This window comes from Microsporum canis, genomic scaffold, assembly GCF_000151145.1.
Source record: "Microsporum canis CBS 113480 supercont1.5 genomic scaffold, whole genome shotgun sequence".
In the NCBI taxonomy this organism is placed as follows: domain Eukaryota; kingdom Fungi; phylum Ascomycota; class Eurotiomycetes; order Onygenales; family Arthrodermataceae; genus Microsporum; species Microsporum canis.
Genome location: NW_003299165.1, coordinates 788,764 through 808,032, shown reverse-complemented (window position 1 = coordinate 808,032; position 19,269 = coordinate 788,764). Strand labels below are relative to the sequence as shown.

The window sequence follows — 19,269 nt, the reverse complement described above, 5'->3', positions numbered from 1 at the left end:
CTGACATATATGGGGCTGCAATGTACTTCGACCCAAGTTATACGCTAAATATAGTGCTGGGCGGGTACATCCAGCATCGTACCCCCATCGCCATGCAGGCCAAGCAGCGACCTAGCAGCGACTAACAGATTTGACACCCCTTCTGCGCCCTATCAGAACGGCAAGATGGACCTCTGGGGAGGCGAAGGTGGAAACTCTGTCAGGGGGGCAACGCTTCCCTCGCGGAGTTGCTGCTCGCTCCGGCAGGCTCAGCCTCAGTCAGTCTCTCTCTTTCTTCTCTCTTCACTGCTCTTCTTGCTCTGACTCCTTCTCTTACTCTTCTTTATCATTTTTTGTATACTTGGGTGTCAAGGGTCGCCGCTGTCACTGCTGTTCGTCGGTGCCTCCATATACATATACATATATATATAAGTATATATCCGTGCTTATTCGGTTTCTTGCATTTGTTTCTTGTATGAACTGCGTCATTTTTTTTTGCCCATAAAAGATTTCCAACAAACTAACTGGCTTAGGTTTCTTTTCTTGCTTAACAAAGAGATAAAAAGTCCTGCGTGGTTTATTTGCATCGTTCTGTTGCTATACAAAAGCAAACCCCAAAGCCTTTCTCTTCGGTCGTCTCTAATAATCCATTAATTTGAGTCTTCGTCATGCGTGGCGACTCTTTTATCTGGTCGCTAACCACGGCCGCCTCGCTCCTGTATGCCACCGTCGAGTCTCTCCAGGTTGTCAAGAGAGATAACCCGTCGATTGTCGGATTCGATATCGAGCGTTTCCAGGTTGCAAAGCCAGTCCATCGAGACATCATCGCCAAAAGAGCCTCGGGCAAGACCGTTAGTCAAGACCTGGATAACCAGGTAGGTTTGGCTCGCATTATATATACCGTTCGAATGGATGTACAAGCCGCTAACGGGCATGTAGAAAAATCTCTACTTCTGCAACATCACACTGGGAACACCACCTCAGACTATTCGTGCGCACATCGACACTGGCAGCAGTGATCTATGGGTCAATACCGACGACTCACAGTTCTGCAGCTCAAGACGGTCGCCATGCAGAGAGGGTGGCACATTCGACTCCTCGAGTTCTAGCACCTATCAGCTTGTCTCCAACGACTTCAATATATCTTACGTCGATGGATCAGGCGCCAGTGGTGATTACGTCACGGACGTCATCGAAGTTGGAGGCATCCAGTTGAAAGAGTTCCAGTTTGCCATCGGCCATACTTCGTCCAGTCCTCGTAAGTAGATACAAGTATACTGTTAGGTTCATAGACTGGAGGCTGATGAAAGATCCATTCTAGTTGGTGTTTTGGGAATTGGATATGAAGCTGGTGAAGCCCTGGTTTCCAGGTTCGGTGATGAATCATATCCCAACCTTCCTGCTGCCCTTGTTAAGGCAGGCCACATCCGCTCAAACGCATACTCTCTCTGGCTCAACGACCTAAGCGCCAGTCGTGGCCAGATCCTCTTCGGTGGCGTAGACACCGGCAAGTTCGAGGGCAAACTCCAAACCGTGCCTGTCCTTCATACCAGCGGTGGCGATTACACCTCCCTCGTCATAGCTCTAACTAGCGTTGGGATCCGGACTGCCTCCGAAGGCAGCCTCGACACCTTCCCAGCCCAACCAGTCGCCGTCGCCATGGACTCCGGTAGCAGTCTGAGTTACCTCCCCGATGCTCTCGCGGCCAAGATCTATAACTCCATTGACGCCGTGTTCGATCCATCCAACAACCTCGCATTCGTCCCTTGCTCAATGGTTAATGACGACAGAAAGCTTGTCTTCACCTTCTCCTCGCCCCAGATCACTGTCGGCATGGACGAGCTTGTCATTGATCTTGGGCCGGATGCCAACGGCAACGAAGCTACCTTCAGAGATGGCTCAAAGGCCTGCGTCTTCGGCATCGCACCTGCAGGCCGCTCGATCTCTATTCTAGGTGACACCGTGCTCCGCAGCGCTTATCTCGTCTACGATCTAGATAACAATGAGATCTCCATTGCCCCGACCCGGTTCAACTCCACCGTTACCAACATTATGGAAATTGGAACCGGCAAGAATAGCGTACCCGACGCGACTGGTGTGCCAAACGCCGTGACAAGCGCTCCAATCACCCAGGCTACCGGCCTTTCCGGAATCGAGACCGGAGTCCCTGGCGCAAGGCCTACCTCACGGGGGGCTGCTCCCACAATGAGGCCAGACGTCACCTTTGGCGTTGCTGCTGCTGGCCTTGCCGGTGCTGGTATACTCTTCGCCTTTATGTAATATACCACTCAACCAGCTTTGGATCTCTGATATCTTTTGGCTCATTTTCCTTATATTGATATCCCCAACCTCCTACTCGTGATTAGAACTCCATTGTATATGCTTTACTCCTTTTGTGTTTCATACTTCTTCTTTTACTCCTGTATAGACCGGAGGTTTTCATGACACCACACAACGCACATATCCCCATGCTTACCTTCTGTTATTATCTTGCTGTTTTCACTACATCCTTGCATACATAGTCTTGCGATGATTTTATATAGCAGCTTACCTACCCTGTATACAACACCAGTCTTGTATTGTAGAGTGGTAGTATCATCCGGATAACAAAATATTATGAACATAGTTTTCATCAGGATCATCTACTCCATGTTTTTGAAAATAAAGGTGAGGGAGGTTTTAGACGACGCCACAGTAGCACTGCAGGTGGACTTGTCGGTGACATGCACGCTTCGTAGTTGGTCCTGTCAGGCAGTTTAAGGTGCGGCTCAACGCTTGATGCCGTGTTTTTTTCTTCGTTTATATTAAGCTTCTTATTTAAAGCCATTGATGAAATAGTTCTATCTTCCTAGTAAAGAAAGATTTACTCACGATATTAGCATCTCAATACCACAACTGCGCGAGCCCCTTGTTCAGGCGCATCTTCAGGCCCATGGTTACAGCCATACGAGGCGCTTGTTTCTCCCTCGCCGATAGAAGTAGCATCCACAGTACCTTCGTAGGAGTATGCGTCCCAGTCACAATGCCATATCCTCGTTCTTTTGTCCCTCCCAGCAGACATGGAAGCAACCCTCCGAGCCTGCGCTGGGTCACCGCATTCTAGAACAGTAAAACGAGCCTTTAGCTGCTCCGATATAGCTAGTAGACGCGGGTAGAATGAGTCTGCGCGGACTGAGTCTGATGATGTATCAGTATGCCGAATCGGCGGAGGTACCAGTGCCAGCGTAGGTTCATACAGACGAACGCTACGTTTAGTTGTACCGTTGGCGAATTCTTTGGGTGAGATATATGGAGGGTTGGATATAAGGAGATCCCATCCGTCCCGGTGCTCCTGTTGCAGGCGAGAGAGAAGCATTCCGAGTTCTGAGCCATCTGGATCCAGGGAACGAGGAGTCAGAATATCAGCCTGTACGAAATGAACTTCATCTCGGGCGCGGGAGAGTAGGTTGCCATTCTCGATATTGTGCTCCAGATTCTTCTTCGCAAGAGAGAGGGCTGTAGGACTGATGTCCACGCCTATGACGGATAGAGCAGGTATCGAAGGCGCCAGGAGGGAGTGTAGCAATAGCGGTATGCATCCTGTGCCGGTACATATGTCGATGATTCGAACACTTTGTCTAGGATAACGGCGGTGCTCAGCAAGGAGATGCTGTGTTATGCGTGTGGTATAAGACTCCGTATCTGGGCTTATAATTCACCGTCCGTCAGCACAGCTCCAGGTCCTCTTCAACCAGGCAAGCCAGACTCACCGTGGGATCAACACTCCCTCTTTGCAGAGTATCTCCAAATCTCCAAATGGTTGGTCTCCCAAGATGTATTGCAGCGGTTTCCCTGCCGCTCGCTGCCTGACCAGCGACCGCAGCCTCTGCCTCCATTTCCAACCAGCTTGGTCGTCCGTATCGCGACTCTGTGCGTATTCAGTAAGCCACCGGAGCTCGTTCCGTGCAGAGCAGAGATCTCGACATTCCCGGAGCAGCAGTGGAAGCAAAGGGTCGGTGCGGCGCGCGCGCAGAAGAAGCGAGTACGGAATTCGCGGCATCGATCAGCCCTCAAATCGACGGAATATTTATTTTGCCCGCTAACAAGCCATCTTCATCCCCCGTCACTATATATAAAAAGACCTTCAGGATGTGATGGATGCTGCTTTTCACCTATCAGTGTCTTATTCGACTCTGTCAGCAAAGAAGAAGCAATTATCGATGGAGAAAAACGCCAAACATCCAACAACGAGAGATTACAGAAACCGCACGATAGATTGCATACGAACCATATGGCTCCAATACCCCTTCGTGTGAAGGAAACACAGGCTTACCGTCTTACTCTCCTTGTTTGCTGAGGGTGTATACTCGCTACACGGAGTGCTATCAATAAAAAACGGGACTTCAGACTGTCATGTCACAGTTCCGTCGTGGATGAAATACGGTGTCACTCTATACCCGCGTGGCCTATGGGGAGGTCTTCTCGCATTTCATAATGCAACGGAATATAGGGCATCCTACCTGTTCTTCCATAGAGCGGTCCAACATTTTATGATGATGAAGACCTATCAGCTGGATTCCTATCCAGTCTGTGTGCCATCTGCACTTTAGTTTCTTCATCTCGCCTCAGGATCCTTGACTGCCAACGGTGGGCGTTGCATAGCTTCTGATAACTGCCTGATATCTTACCTTTGCGCAGTCAGTACGAGAATTCCGAGGCTACACGGCATATCTCTGTACCCCCAGAGTGAACGAGAGACGTTATAATGCCTTCTTCACTCGCTGCAGGATAACCTCCCCAGGTTTATATGGATTTGCTAGCATTACAGCTGTTCGCAGTGGGCTCCATTTACAATGGCTAGCCAGTTACCGGTGCAGTCAAACGACAGCCCCAGGCTCATATCGGTGATGTGGGCTGAGTTCGGCGTTGCTGCAGCTATACTGACTGCACGGATCGTTACCCGTACTCGGGTCATTTCATGCTGGGGTTGGGATGATATGTCCATGTGCCTTTCGATGGTATTTTCCTTCGCCACCTACCAGGAGAATAGGCATAAGAGAGGGAGAGGAGAGCTGATATCAACCATCTACTAGGTACTGGCAACCATGGACACATCTCTGCTCACAGTCAGTGTTAGGCATGGACTAGGCAAGCATGCCTTCGACCTTACATCGTCCGAATACATCAATGCGAATAAATACAACTGGATCTCGCAGGGTTGTCATGTCATGGCAACGAACTTCGGCAAAGTGTCCGTTATACTGTTTTTGCTACGGATAGTCGTGAATTCTCGAGCGCAGAGGATATTCCTTTACACGCTGATGGCCATGTTAATTATCATCAATTCTATTTGCGTGTTCACTATCTTTGGCCAGTGTGCGCCCACCTCACGGCTCTGGGATCCGGAGATACCAGGAACTTGTTGGTCACCGCATTATCAAAGGGACTATGCGTTTTTTCAAAGCTGTATATTCATCTCCTTCAAAGTTGGAAACCAGCTGGTGAGAAAGAATGGCTAATTGGATATGTATAAATAGCTTTTTCAGCATTCTCCGACGGCCTGCTCGCCCTTTATCCTAGTTTTGTTATCTGGAAACTGCAGATGTCGCTGCGGACAAAAACCGGGCTCGGATGTGTTCTAGCCCTGGGGATTGTGTATGTCTCCATCCTCACATAATAAAACATAGCATATCTTCTTGCTTCGCTGACACCAACCAGGGCCATGATCGCATCCATAATCAAGACAATATTCCTCGCCAGCCTGACGGCCAGAAGCGACTATACCTTCGACACCATCTCTCTCACCATCTGGACAAATACAGAGCAATACCTAATAATAATAGCAGCCTCTATACCTCCTCTCGGCCCACTTCTGAAAATCGCTATGGGCAAAACCCCCACGGCCCAACCATCCCTTCCCAACAGATATACGTCCAAGCATAGTTGTGGAGGTGAACAGAAGAGTAAACATCCTGCATTCCTACCGAAAGATTCGCTACTATCTACGAACGAGTCTAGTTGTTATCCACTACGGGAATATAAGGGGCGGTCGAGGAGATGGGGTGATGGTGGTGAGGGTATGCAGGATGAATTCTTTCCAGATGCCCGTGGCGTAGACCTTGGTGGTATCATGAAGACTACGGAGGTGCATATTGAGAGTAACAGGGATCCGCAGCGGGAATAAGATGTTGTCTTGATCTTCTTTTGAAGGGAGTGGATTCTTTGCTTTTTGGTGTTGAAGGCGGCATTTTATACTGTACATATACGCGCATTTACGGCCTTGATGTGAGGATTTGATTAAATACCAACATTTTGTGGTAAGAAGCTAAGCAGATAACATTAATTTATCGGGGATAATCATTCCTTTGTGACTTACTTTACCAACAGCTTTAATATATGTATCAGAGCCGAAGATGCTCGATATCCCTGTTAATAATTGGCCGCTGCTAAAAGTATATCAGAACTGCTTTTCAGCGTGGGGACTTTTATTATTCTTTCTTTTATTCGTCTGGAAGATTGAACATCTTCGTATGTACATACATCTATGACACCAGCTGCACCTGCACCAAAATTATAATATATGAACGCTAATCCGCCCTTTAACAGAAAATATGCGAAAAGTAAACTTTTGTCATTAGATAGTCTTGAAGTTGACAGGGCCAGCCCAATGCCTAATCCTTTTGCCAAAGTGCTGGAATATCAAAAGCAGTACAAAGGCGAAGCCACAGATGCCTGCCATGGCACCGAATTGACGAATGGGGCCCTGGTCTCCGGCCCAGCGAACCATGAAATAGCTGACTATGAAACCTGCTGTGGAGCGGGAGAAGTTAAGCCAGGAAGCTACCTCACCGCTGGCCTCGGGGTAGCTATCGAGGACATAAGCGCTTGTAGCAACAGTGGTGATCATGATACCGAAGACGTAGAGGCCCCACCCTAAGGAGGCGAGCATATAGTGGTATTTGCGTTCGAGGGCGAAACCAAGCAGAATGAGACCAGCGCAGATGCAAGGTGTACTTATCCAGATGACAAGGTAGCGGGCCTCGGGCTCGAAGCGGCCGTGGTTCCGAGAAGCAGCGAAATTAGCTACGCGGTCGTGCAGCCAGTGGCCAACAATCTCTCCTAGGATAGCGGCAACGACAGGAGTGAAGTAGAAGAACCCGATCTGCTTTGGTCCGAAGCCGTAGACGGGTACGAGAAAGATGGCTAAAGTGGTATTGATGCCGACAACCCATGCAAAAGTTAGAAGGTAAAAGGTGCAGGAAATGAACATAGGTGGTTTTGCGATGACGATAAAGGGCCGCATAAATGCATCTTTGAAGCTGTTGCGCTGGTGCCGGGACTGCCATTGTTCGCTGCCGATGAGGCGTTTCCAGCGGGAGACACGAGCTGGTCGTTCCTCTGCAGGTAGTTTTCTGTCGTAGTAGGTCTCGTCCATGAAAAGTATGATAGCGATGAAGCAGAGGCCTGTTTCGATGGAGTAGACGCCGAAAGCCCACTGCCATATCTGAGTGTTGATGATGAAGGCAGTCAGCAGGGGGCCGAGATAAGGTGAGACGATAATGAAGCTGGACCAGATGTTGATCTTCCGGGCGTGTTCGTGGAAGAAGAAGATGTCATTGATGAACATGAGGCCACCCTGTGCTGTTAGTTAGGTCTATGTAGGTATATACACGAGGAGACTCACTCCTTGGGCAACGGTAGAGAAGAAGCCATTGAGAATGCGCGCGGCCTACAGAGTATAGATTAGTATAATATATTATATTATGCGGTATATATGTATGCGCATGGGCATACCATAAAAGACTCAAAGGACTGGGCGGCGGTGCACCAGATCGCGGTGGCAACAGCGCCCACCATGAACCAGAAGAGCACTGGCAGACGGCCAAAGTAGGCAGACGAGATGACAGTGACGATGCCTCCGATCCCGAGCATGAAGACGTTGCCAGCCTGAGAGTGGTTAACCTCGTCGGGCGTCATATGCCATATCCTAGCACCATCGGTCAGCACTATCTTAAATGGGAGGGAAAAGTTAGAATAGCCCTACTCTGCCTGCGGGAGGAGGGTGACGGCTCCAACAGCAGAGCCATAATCTGGCAGGAATGCCGCAAACGAGATTATGAGCAAGATTGTCCATTTCCTAGCAGCCGACCAGTTGAGAGGGTCGTCTGGGGAGTCTGTAGGCTGGGGGAGAAGGATTGTATGGCCATCTGGTGCGGTCTTGAGGTTAGAAGCGGCGTGGGCTACAGCGAGGTCGAGGATGACGCCGTCGCTGCTATCGCCGTCTCGCTCGCCTGCCTCAATGTCAACGTTCTCCTTGGCCAATTCGGTCATGTTTGTACAGAGAAGTGCAGTTGATCAAGCAGACTGGAAGAAAGCGAAGAAGAAAGGGACATCCTGCACGAGGAAAGAAATGCCAATAGAATTAACTCTTATATCTGTTAGGAAAAGGACGCATCCCTGCGTTTCTCTCTCTCTCTCTCTCTCTGCCGTCCTCTCTGCATGCTGCCCAGAGTATGAACTAAAGCAAGCTGCATTCCAAGACGGCTTGCTCTGTCGATACGAAGTCCCACCAGCGGGTTGATCCGACCAAAAGGCTCGTCGTTTCATCTTCGTATCTGCGCCGGGTTCTCGGAAGTCGTTCTTTTTCTCCATGTGGTGGCGTCTTCGAGAACATCTAATAATAGACTCTCTTTGCTTCTTTACCATCTTTCTTTTTCGTCTTTTCTTTTTTCTAGAAAGACTCACAAGACGGAGATAGCCATAGAAGGGAAATTGAGAAGTAGAAATGGTTGGCTAAAACTCCGATGTATTAGACCAGTTCAAAGCTGGATTACTCTGTAGACAACGAGCCGTTAAATCACTCTGGATGTATTGAGTTGCTTATGAGTCAAGTTGATGTTACTGTCGCTGGCTATAACTCCAGCTGAGAAGTTCTGAGCTCTGTCGACGGCCTTATCGGGCATTCCTGCTAGTACATAGGAAACCGTCGTTAAGGATTCTACTGAAACGGAATTTCGCCAGTGATTTTCGAACGTTACTGCGGGATTGATGTTCTAACTTGTCTCTTCTTTAATAGAAGACCGTACGCCGAAAAATGGCCAGCTGCATGGGCATGCAAGAGGGCTAATCAACCAAGAAGGCATTGCTGTTAATCAAGTTCGAACTGTGGCCCTGAAGATTCAGGTTGACCAGCTTCGCAGGCCCCTTCTTATATCTTCCGATCGAGGATTCCTGGATTCCGGTAAAACGGAGCCCAACGTGTTCTGTCTCCGGTTCCAATGCAACATGATGGAGCATGTTCGAGACGATGTTGACAGCCTGTAAGGAATACTGAAATTCGTCCTGGTATGTAACGGCAACGCGCGTGGCTTTCAATACCTCCAGTAGTATATCAATCCCATAAACACAGTCGCTCTGGAATACACAGGAGGCTGGAGCTACCTGATATTTCGTGTGGCCGATCGTACCACATATGACGGCTGGAAGAAACCTATGATCATGAATTTAACGATGACATACAGTCCATCTGAGCTGTGGTCGTAGATAACGAGGTTGTCAAAATACTCGTTGCTTCTCGATCTGCGTTCGTAGTTGGTCTTCGTAGCGTTCGAAAAGGCTCCCATCGGACCTGCTATTATCCTACCATCTTAGCCTGACAACATGCTGTAGACGAGAACTTATTCACTAGGGAAAACTGATAAGTTGACGACGAGCTGGGCTTTCTTCGCAAGAATTGTAGTTTTATCACGATACAAATAGGCAGTGATTATGTAATACGAGGTGACATCAGGTGACCTGTGGAGTTTGATGTTTTTGTATAAAAAGATTTCACAACTACAGATTTCTAGCAAGACGGCGAGATCTTGTGGAATCATACACTCTTCTTCCTTTTCACTCTGTTTTGTCCATATTTCTTCCCTTTCTTGGGCGTTTCTACGGAGGGGATAAGCACGAGTAGAAGGAATTGATGAATCGCCTTGGGTGTATCCCATAAAGCTTGCGGATTAGGATACCCTTGATCTATGCCATATTGAACATACATTATAGTCTGACCACACTCAAGCTTTACAGCCACTTTTCATCTGAGTTTCATCCAAAGGATTGAAGAAGACATCCAGAGTACTTAGAGAGCTGCTAAGGCTGTCTGGCCCTCATCTAAGTCGACATACCGCAAGCTCATCCCCCATAATTCCTTTTGTTTCTTCGAATCTCTCGACTCTATCGCCGTCTCAGCTAGCTCATTTCCGTTGAAATATGCCTCCTTAGGATGAGCCCAGGAAGCCTTAGATTCCAGCGCCACCCTCAGCAAGTCCTGTGCTGATTTCTCGGCAGTGCGGAACATTCCGTTTGGCCAGAAATATCGAGCTATCAATCGCGTATACAGCTGAATCAACGGAATTAAGAAAGCTCGGTCAGCCAGTGAGCCCCTTTCCGCTAGGTTATCATGAAGCATTGCGCCAGGGTCGACGCCAACAATGGTAATATTTTCCAAATGTGGAGTCCTATCAAGACGCCTCCTTAAGGTATGCCTACGTGTGATAACGTCAGGACTGGGGATATCTGATTTGGCCCTTACGCTTTGGGGGAATGAATTGAACTCACATAAAAGTAACAAGAGCTAGCTTTGAAGCACCGTATCGCCTCATAGCCTCCGACATCATGTCCTGGTCCAGCTTGCTCATATCCGGATGTGCCAAGTCTGCTACGTTCCACGACAGCTTTTTGGGTCCAAAACGCTGATTCTCTGGTCTGTGGATATCATGTGCCCAGCTCGATGTAAACACAATACGACCATGCTGCTGGTCTATTGACCCAAGTAGCAGAAGCGAGAGGAGAACATTAGCAAGATAGTTTACAGCAAAATGCATCTCGAATGGTGGATGCTGGCTCTGCTTCTGCTTCTCTGTGAACTGAAGGCCATTTGGCTCAAAACATAAAGCTGCGTTCAGTATAAGTGCGCGGATGGGAGGTATCACACCCGATGAGACCTTATTGTTGATATCGGAAGCGAAGGCGCGTATAGAGTCGAAGTAGGCGAGATTGAGTTCGGGCATGCTCGTTATATGGCTGCTTTTGCCGTGGGAACTGATAATTTGCCGCAGTTTGATTGTGTGTGCATGTTTACTGTTGCGGACGGGGAAGACCAGCGTATACGGCTCGGGCCGCCTCAGGAGCCTCTTTGTAAGCTCTTGGCCCAAACCGCCCGTGGCACCAGTGAGAATGATGGTGCCATCCATTTCTGTGTGTCCTGTGTTTTCTGAGCCTATTATTTCTAATGCGGATGCGACAATGCAGAGGGGTGGCTAATATAGCAGGATATACAGTGGTTGGTGAGTAGTTATTATCCTGGCGACGCTACGCTGTATGTACAGGGGACAGGTTGCCAATACGCCTTGTTATGCATTACCTATGACAGCCTGGGTTATATACCTGTCTTGGATCCCAACCGGGGTGTTCTAATCTACCCTTATCCGTGGATGTATAATACATTATACGACGCCACCCTACTCTGACCCCGGCTTTTTCCCAACCATTAAATACATCGGAGTGAACAGGCCCAGCTTTCCCCCCTTGACTAGATTATCTGCCCCCGCCGCAAGTTCACTGGCTACCTCTGCCGTCCCCTGTGGCGCAAGCCGTAGTTTTTCCAATGACCACAACAGATTCCCCATGGCTCCTCTGCCGAGCCTGGTCATACGCAACATCGTGAACATGTCCCATAGAGACCTGGCATGATTCCATTCACCCGCAATCGGGTAGTACCATGGAACCGGGTCGGGCCGCTCGGCAAGGTCGTCCTCATACTCGAGCACGAAGCCGGCGGCCTGGATAGCCGCAACTGCGTCAGATCGAGTAGGCATATTGACGATTCCGTTGCCGCGTTCGATGCCGAGACGGATAGCGCGGTGCTCTGGGTTGGAGGCATCGAATCGGTCGGTCATGACCCATTCATACACACCGAAGCGACTGCCCGGTTTGAGGACGTTGAATATTTGTTTATAAACGTCCTGGAGGTTGGGGGCATGGACGGTCGCTTCGATGACATAGACCGCATCGAATGTATTCTTGGGGAAATTCAGATGCTGGACATGGTTAGCAGGAGTCCAAAATTGTGGTGGTTATGGCTGTCTCACCATAAAGTCACCCTTAAAGAAGGAGACCTGCTTATCCAACCCAGCTCTTTGTGAGTGTTTTGCTGCACGGGAAATTTGGTAGCCATTGTTGTTGACACCCACGACATGGCAGCCAGTGAACCGGGCCATCTCTCTTGCCGGTCCCCCAACGCCACAGCCAACATCTAGCACCTCCATACCCTCTTCGATACCCAACTTATAGGCTAGATAATGCTCATGGCGTGTGATTGCCTGAAGAAAGGGCTCACCGATGGTGAAGCGGCAGAAGTGGAACGACTGTGCCCAGGCTTCTTCATAAAAGTCCGTGGCAAGGTCATAGTAGCTGCCATATCGAATGATTAGTGGCTGCTAGAAAAGAAGAGGAGGAAAACACACTTGTTCACCACGCCCATATACTCCGACCTCCGCTCTTCTCGCGCTTCGTCGGTGGTGGCGTCCGTGCCATCCGCGGCTTTCCAGCGCTGCACATATTCGTTCGTGGTTTCGCGATGAGCAACATTATCCTTATTCAGCATAGCAAAGAAGGCGTTCTTCTGGTCTACAGATTTTCCGTGCATCGCTTTTGTCCAAGCAAGGTCAGCATCGTCTTTGAGGAGAACGGCCATATTGGAGCCGAGTGTGAATGAAAAGAGAAATGAAACCCCTTGAGAGCAGCCGGCAGGCGGTAATGGCTAGAAGAGAACAGGGTGAAGTTCAGATTGATGGTGAATAAAAGGTAAAGACCTCCTTTTTATTGAGAGGTAAGCAGCTCATAACAGTATGTACAGGGTGTAGCGGACATCACAGTACCCCTGCTCGGGAAAAACCATCCGTAATCGTACCATTGCCTCTTTGCTGGAATTAGTTAAGCCTGTTGAGACGGCACCAAAATATTTAGTGCAACTAGCCTCGTGGATGTACTTTTGATCGAGGTATGGAGTATATAAATGCTATACATGGTCAGCAGGCTTCGTTACATAGCCTCACGTATCAAACCCGCCTACTCAGAAATATGATAAACTTCATGCTGATCTGAACCTGAGACTTCAACTTTGCAAGCGCAGCATAAAGTTCTGGGGCGTTTAAGCTTAGTTCAACGTTCATAACCTTACCAAAGTAATCTTACTCCGCACAAAGTAGCAATATAAGTAGTGAAGTCACATAGCATTACTCTAGCCGGTGACGAGCCCATACCTGCTTTGCCCTGGGACACCAAGCATAGAAGTCAAACGGGTGGTTCGACATCAGCTCGTCAACCTCACCCAGTGCGTGTTATGGAATTGCATCCAAGAACCCAACGTGCGAATCTCCTAGAGCATAACCATCGCAGCAAGAAGAGCGTAACCCGGTTGAGCGTCAACTGTGCGTTCTTCTGTGGGAAGTCGTGCTTACGTCAGGTAAAGTCATCATATACTGTTACTATATAGTATATAGGGATTAGTAGTATCGTAGTATAATAGTATAATAAGGACTAATTATGCCAAAGACTTCTATGAGCCAGTCCTTATGCTACAGTTGAACCTCTGGCAGTGATTGACTCCATCCAATAACCGCCATGCTGTAATCATCTCAGGTGAAATGTCAAAAGCCTTATATGGGTGATTATCCTTGCTTACTCAAACTGATTTTCCAGTTTAGTATGGTAAGCACTTTTCTTTCGCAAGATTGGACCGTATCGATAAAAGAACCATGGCAGGGGTGCCAAACCCGTCGCAATAAAACCGAGTAGACTTGTACCCCACCCAATACCAAGCGTTCCATATAAGCTGCTCGCAAAGAGAGGGAAAGCGGCACCAAATAAACGGAGAAGCACACCACTGGCAGCTATAGCACTTGCCGAGTATTCGCCATAACAATCAGTGAGGTATGCAAAAACGTCTAGAAATATAGTTAGAGACCCTCACGGTACCGGCTCGCCAAGTCAATATTCTGAACGACGAGGCCCTGACGGGCTGCTTTTGTTTTCAGCAGTTTTGTGCGATATGTCTCAGGTAGAAAGAAGATGGCAGCAATATAAACAACGCCACCCAAAATCATCGATGTCCAATATGTCCTATTCAAAATCCGTTAGCGATGCTTCAATAATATCTGTATAGTAAGCTTACCATTGCCAGGATAAATAATTAACTATAACACCTCCAATAATTGGGCCAATAATCACTGTTAGAAAGCTTGCAGCTGAAAAAATGGCCCAAGGAACCGAACGCTCGGATGGGTGCCACATGTCTGTGATAGAGCCTCCCGCATTTGTGACTATGTATTATGTGTCAGAATTACATTTTTGCTCTCTTTCTCTGTTCTGAGTTGAGTGCCTTACCAGTTGGAGCTCCAAAGAATCCTGCTACGTACCGGAGAGCAAGATGAGTCTTGATATCACGAGTCAATGCGCATCCAAGGGGAACTTTGCTTCCGCCTTTGGTTTTGAAAGAAACGGGCATTGGAAATAGTCGATAACTGGTTGGAAGTTCTTCATCCCCGGCCACCTAGTGCAGCAATTCATTTCCGCCCGAGACTCATCCTCTTGGTTTCGGGGGGACGTGTCGATCGATGGCCTCTGCCAAGCGGTGAGGTCGACTCTCCGGTTCGTCGGGGCTGCAGTCCCTTGTGTGCGGGTATCAGGCTTTAATCTTGAAGTAGATAACTATGCAAGAGAAGGTCAAAGAAAGGGAGAAGCAGAAAGTATACGTATAAGCATAGGTGTATAAATCCTTTACAAAGCCGATAGTGAATAATATTTGGGGATGGAGTACCTAAAGGAAGAGCAGGGGATAGCAGAGAAATATGCATACCTTGCAAACCAGGCAAGTGAATAACGTACATAGTATAAGGGGAGATGCTGCTGAGCCTACCCTCTACGAACCCGTTGCGGGTATGTCTAGGCCATGGTGCACACAAAGATTTTGGTCTCATTACTCTTCGCCTTCAAGGTGACGTGCCTGGCCTGGAAGTATGGGACGAGCTCACTGGGCGGTGGGTAAGTTTTCATATCATGGCCTTCGTCGGGCACGATCGGTGCTCACAGATTTATAGGGCAACCCGGATTTCATCGTTGTATGCCGCAAGTCTTGCAAAGATTCTGCTGAGGATGAGAAGTATTGCCCTGTGTCTGTGGAGGATTATGTTCGTGGCAAATATCAAGAGGTCTATCATCGTGGTGGCGTTTACAGTCTTCAGAAGAAATAGGGTGTTGACCTGGCTCTGTGGGACTCCAATCCTAGGCCCATCCGCAGCGTTTCTGGTACCTGATTTCTTCTACCTGGTTCAAAATCGTATTCTTCATAGTTTCGATCTACCCAAAGTTGCTATTCAACCAAAAAGGCGAGCCCACTGTTTTAGCAGAGACTAGTTATACATTTGACATTGGCTTACACTCTTCGGGTGTCTCTTACCGCCGCGTAGTGAATAGAGCTGGTGCACGCACTAGTAGTCTAAGGGTAAGATCTAACATTCCCAATGTTAGGACCCGGGTTCGAGTCCCGGCTGGTGCAGTTTTTTTGCTCCGGCTCACAGACTTCTTTATTCTTATAGTCTTATTCTTATAGATGCTATAGTCTTGCTGTTATATACTGTCTAGTCCTGCTGTTATAGATACTGTCTATAGTCTTTAGTTATGTGTTCTGATATTGGCTGTTGGTATAGCGTGGACTATACGAGCCTCGCCTCGACCCCTGAACGCTTTGCTCCCAATCACGACTCCGGCCTTCTCCATGTGTTGGACGGAGATAAAGAGAAGAAGAAGAAGAAGAAGAAGAAGAAGAGAAGAAGAGAGAGAGAAAGACGTTAAATAGTCGTCTTGGTCGCTCGTCTTGTCGTGTCTTCTGTGTCTTCTTCTTCTCCTCATATACAGAATATACCCAAGATACAAGATGAAGCTGAGCGTCCTGCTGATGGCTGTGACGGTGGCCGCCGCGCCCGCTGGCCATGGCCCTTCTAACGTGGACGTCGACGTCGGCGTGCGGCCAGGCTTCCTGGTCAGCCTGATGCCCGCCGGCCCGCTGAAGGAGAAGCTCGCGTCGTGCGCCAGCAACAAGAACATGAGGCTGCACAGCTCCGACTTCACCATCAGCCATCGCGGCGCGCCCCTGCAGTTCCCAGAGCACACCAAGGCCGGGCTGGCAGCGGCCGCCCGCATGGGCGCCGGCATCCTCGAGTGCGACGTCGCCTTCACCCGCGACCGCCAGCTCGTCTGCCGCCACTCCCAGTGCGACCTGCACACCACGACCAACATCCTCGCCGTGCCCGAGCTCGCGGCCAAGTGCACCCGGCCCTTCACGCCCGCGGCCGGTGGCAGGCCCGCCTCCGCGCTCTGCTGCACCAGCGACATCACCCTCGCGGAGTTCAAGAGCCTCTGCGGCAAGATGGACGGCTTCGACCCCAAGGCCACCACCGCGGCAGAGTACATGGACGGCACCCCGAAGTTCCGGACGGACCTCTACGCCTCCACCTGCGGCGAGCTCTACTCCCACAAAGAGTACATCCGCATCGTCGACGGCTACGGCCTCAAGTTCACGCCCGAGCTCAAGGCCCCCGAGGTCCCCATGCCCTTCGAGGGAGACTACACGCAGGAGGAGTACGCCCAGCAGCTCATCGACGAGTACCGCGCCGCGCGCATCCACCCGGACCGTGTCTTCCTCCAGTCCTTCTCCATCCAGGACATCTACTACTGGAACACGCATGCCGCAGACTACGCCCGCCAGGCCATGTATCTCGACTCCCGCCCAGACACCCCCGAGGGCGCCAAGCAGGCCACCGCCTCCATGGCCCAGCTGAAGCAGAGCGGCATCCGCACCCTCTCGCCCGCCTTCCACGCCCTGCTCAAGCTCGACGCCAACAACCAGATCGTGCCCTCCGATTACGCCGTCGCCGCGAAGAAGGCCGGCATCAAGCTGACCACCTGGTCTCTGGAGCGCTCCGGGCCGCTCAACAAGGTCAAGGCCAACAAGGACTTTTACTACTCTTCCATCGCAGCGGCCATCAAGGACGACGGTGACATCTACCGTGTTGTCGACGTCCTCGCCAGAAAGGTTGGTGTTGCTGGCATCTTCTCCGATTGGCCTGCCACCGTCTCCTTCTACGCCAACTGCTTCGGCCTCTGAACCTTCTTTGCACATATAAAGGACTAATTATTAGGACCACTAATTATTAATGGGGTTTTTTTTTGTTGTATATAATGTCTATTATAATTCCCGTCTATTGAATGCAGGCTCTATGTATATACAGTAACAGCTACCCGTACAGCCGTGAAATCTCCTCCTCGCTGAACTTCCTCGTCTTGCGCCTCAGCATCGCGGCCCGCTCCTCCAGCGTCATGGTGATCTGCTCTTCGCCGATGGGCACCAGGCACCGCGCGAGATACATGTAGTCCTTCTGCAGCAGCTTCACCGTCATCATGATATAGTCGATGTTGCGGAACACCAGAGCCTGCTCCCTCGCGTACCGTGCCCGCTGCGACAGCAGGGCCACCGGATGCTCCCGCCAGTGCCGTCGAGGGTTCAGATGGTGCGACGTGTGGTACCCGTCGTTGAAGCAGAACCGATTACTCTATTCCCGTTAGCTCTTCTCTTTTTTTTTTTTTCTTTCATTCATTCTCTTTTGATTAGCAAGAGTACGTACCGGCACGTCAATAAGAGTGATGCTGGAGCGAAAGTCAGACGTAGGATCGACCTCGTCCACCAACGCATGCTGTCCCCAGTTGCCCACCATCATCGCAATCCTCATCACCAGCAGCGGAAGCAGGAACACAAACACCGTCGCCCGCGCATTCACCATGGTAAACAGCAAGCCCAGCACCAGATAGTTGCTCACCTCCCAGCCAGCGGCCTTGCCCGCCATCGCATACTTGCCCTTCTGCACAAAATACACCGGCAGATCAATCCACACCAGAAACAGGAACCGGCCCACGTACGCTAGAAAGTCGACCAGCTCGTCTCGCCGGTACCGCAGAGTCGACGACCGGTCCTCGGGCCCGTTGCCTTCCACATGGTGGTGCTTGACGTGGTGGTAGTAGTACGAATTCCACGTATGGCCCATCAGCGGATTGGTGATGTAAGGGAACAGCACGTCGAACAGCCAGAGCTTCCGGTTCAGGATCCCCCCCATGTGTATGTGCTGGTGCATCATGAGCGTGTACGTGCCCATGTACCATGTCTGCATCAGCCAGTGCGCCACCCCGTGCAGCCAGCTGAAGTTGTAGAATAGCATCACGGCGCTCGGGAGAGACGTGCCAAAGTACAGCATCAGATGCGTTAGCATCGCTACGTCCGTTTCCACTCGTACCAGCCGCCGGGCCTTCGCGATGTACGGCCTGATAAGCCATTGCTGGATAAAACGAGGGAACGGTAGTCGCTGTGTGTCCCAGGTGACAAAGACGGTAGGATCGAAGTCATCGTGTCTTGGATCGTTCAGATTTCTCAGGTGCTCAATGGTCTCTTTGTCCTTGACGTCCTCTTCGTCTGCGTCTTCTGCGTCTTCCTTGCTTGCGGTTCCTTGGGAAAAAGCCTTAGCACTCGCGGTCAAAAAGATTAAAAAGAAGAAGCCGGCCGTAGGAAACTTACCATTGCTTATCTCTCGTCTGCTACGGCTTGTATTCGATCCATTGGCATGGCCATTACTCGTCTTCGACCTCGCCTGTGTGTCTTCGATCTCTCGCAGCAAACACTTGAGAACCAAGAGATCCGGCTGCGTCAGGTTTGGATCAACATACGTCGCTGGATCCATTGCGAGCGACACGAACCTGATCAACAGGGATATTCACGATTAACAAGCAAGGTAAAAGAAAATACGTAAATAGAAAGACAAAAAAAAAAAAAGGGAAGAAGAAGAAAACCCCTTTTTCTCTTATGATCCTCCGATCCTGGTCTCAGGCAGCAGGATTACAAAAGAACAAGCTGCAGGAAGAAATTGAAATCGTCTAACAAAACGTCATTGCTCTCCCTTTCGCTCAATAATACCCCAGCATAAGAAATAGCAGTAAGAAACAGGCCAGGCATGGCAGCCACTGGCTGCGGCGAGGCAGAAGGGGACATTTTCGGCGAATGTTCATTTGCTATGGCCCGTCTGTTAATTATTGAAAGCGGATCAAAGGGGGCCAATCGTGGTGCTGTGGGAATCGCTAGGTCGAGGCCCCTGATCCATCAGGGGTGCTGGCTATGTAATATCTGATCCAGCGTACGGAGTAGACGTATGAAGACGGAGAAGT

The 19,269-nt window shown here is 49.8% G+C and overlaps 10 protein-coding genes and 1 non-coding gene across 11 annotated transcripts; 4 read left to right on the top strand and 7 right to left on the bottom strand.

Moving 5' to 3' along the window:
• Window positions 1–647: 647 nt before the first annotated feature.
• Window positions 648–2,259, top strand: MCYG_05372 (aspartic protease; the record flags this gene model as incomplete). The annotated part of the gene is made up of 3 exons (XM_002845457.1): window positions 648–854; window positions 964–1,237; window positions 1,301–2,259. The coding sequence occupies 3 exons, from the start codon at window positions 648–650 to the stop codon at window positions 2,257–2,259; spliced, it is 1,440 nt and encodes a 479-aa protein (XP_002845503.1).
• Window positions 2,260–2,854: 595 nt separating this feature from the next.
• On the bottom strand, window positions 2,855–4,018 carry MCYG_05371 (S-adenosylmethionine-dependent methyltransferase; the record flags this gene model as incomplete). The annotated part of the gene is made up of 2 exons (XM_002845456.1): window positions 2,855–3,665; window positions 3,729–4,018. 2 exons carry the CDS (start codon window positions 4,016–4,018, stop codon window positions 2,855–2,857), a joined length of 1,101 nt encoding a protein of 366 aa, XP_002845502.1.
• A 793-nt stretch (window positions 4,019–4,811) lies between these two features.
• MCYG_05370 (uncharacterized protein) lies at window positions 4,812–6,142 on the top strand (the record flags this gene model as incomplete). Its single annotated transcript, XM_002845455.1, has 4 exons — window positions 4,812–4,976; window positions 5,052–5,379; window positions 5,496–5,613; window positions 5,677–6,142. The coding sequence occupies 4 exons, from the start codon at window positions 4,812–4,814 to the stop codon at window positions 6,140–6,142; spliced, it is 1,077 nt and encodes a 358-aa protein (XP_002845501.1).
• Window positions 6,143–6,592: 450 nt separating this feature from the next.
• On the bottom strand, window positions 6,593–8,289 carry MCYG_05369 (conserved hypothetical protein; the record flags this gene model as incomplete). The annotated part of the gene is made up of 4 exons (XM_002845454.1): window positions 6,593–7,594; window positions 7,643–7,687; window positions 7,753–7,945; window positions 8,003–8,289. 4 exons carry the CDS (start codon window positions 8,287–8,289, stop codon window positions 6,593–6,595), a joined length of 1,527 nt encoding a protein of 508 aa, XP_002845500.1.
• A 792-nt stretch (window positions 8,290–9,081) lies between these two features.
• On the bottom strand, window positions 9,082–9,581 carry MCYG_05368 (uncharacterized protein; the record flags this gene model as incomplete). The annotated part of the gene is made up of 2 exons (XM_002845453.1): window positions 9,082–9,448; window positions 9,478–9,581. The coding sequence occupies 2 exons, from the start codon at window positions 9,579–9,581 to the stop codon at window positions 9,082–9,084; spliced, it is 471 nt and encodes a 156-aa protein (XP_002845499.1).
• Window positions 9,582–10,081: 500 nt separating this feature from the next.
• Window positions 10,082–11,195, bottom strand: MCYG_05367 (oxidoreductase; the record flags this gene model as incomplete). Its single annotated transcript, XM_002845452.1, has 2 exons — window positions 10,082–10,487; window positions 10,561–11,195. The coding sequence occupies 2 exons, from the start codon at window positions 11,193–11,195 to the stop codon at window positions 10,082–10,084; spliced, it is 1,041 nt and encodes a 346-aa protein (XP_002845498.1).
• Window positions 11,196–11,462: 267 nt separating this feature from the next.
• Window positions 11,463–12,697, bottom strand: MCYG_05366 (sterol 24-C-methyltransferase; the record flags this gene model as incomplete). Its single annotated transcript, XM_002845451.1, has 3 exons — window positions 11,463–12,041; window positions 12,093–12,414; window positions 12,468–12,697. The coding sequence occupies 3 exons, from the start codon at window positions 12,695–12,697 to the stop codon at window positions 11,463–11,465; spliced, it is 1,131 nt and encodes a 376-aa protein (XP_002845497.1).
• A 144-nt stretch (window positions 12,698–12,841) lies between these two features.
• On the bottom strand, window positions 12,842–14,509 carry MCYG_05365 (conserved hypothetical protein; the record flags this gene model as incomplete). The annotated part of the gene is made up of 10 exons (XM_002845450.1): window positions 12,842–13,021; window positions 13,068–13,192; window positions 13,256–13,319; window positions 13,366–13,455; window positions 13,484–13,542; window positions 13,600–13,678; window positions 13,720–13,949; window positions 13,976–14,124; window positions 14,177–14,324; window positions 14,389–14,509. The coding sequence occupies 10 exons, from the start codon at window positions 14,507–14,509 to the stop codon at window positions 12,842–12,844; spliced, it is 1,245 nt and encodes a 414-aa protein (XP_002845496.1).
• Window positions 14,510–15,488: 979 nt separating this feature from the next.
• Window positions 15,489–15,559, top strand: MCYG_10553. Its single transcript has one exon. It is a non-coding gene; the product is annotated as a tRNA-Gly (tRNA).
• A 378-nt stretch (window positions 15,560–15,937) lies between these two features.
• On the top strand, window positions 15,938–17,167 carry MCYG_05364 (glycerophosphoryl diester phosphodiesterase family protein; the record flags this gene model as incomplete). The annotated part of the gene is made up of 1 exon (XM_002845449.1): window positions 15,938–17,167. One exon carries the CDS (start codon window positions 15,938–15,940, stop codon window positions 17,165–17,167), a length of 1,230 nt encoding a protein of 409 aa, XP_002845495.1.
• Window positions 17,168–17,297: 130 nt separating this feature from the next.
• Window positions 17,298–19,096, bottom strand: MCYG_05363 (conserved hypothetical protein; the record flags this gene model as incomplete). Its single annotated transcript, XM_002845448.1, has 4 exons — window positions 17,298–17,516; window positions 17,685–18,556; window positions 18,626–18,804; window positions 18,987–19,096. 4 exons carry the CDS (start codon window positions 19,094–19,096, stop codon window positions 17,298–17,300), a joined length of 1,380 nt encoding a protein of 459 aa, XP_002845494.1.
• Between the last annotated feature and the right edge of the window lie 173 nt (window positions 19,097–19,269).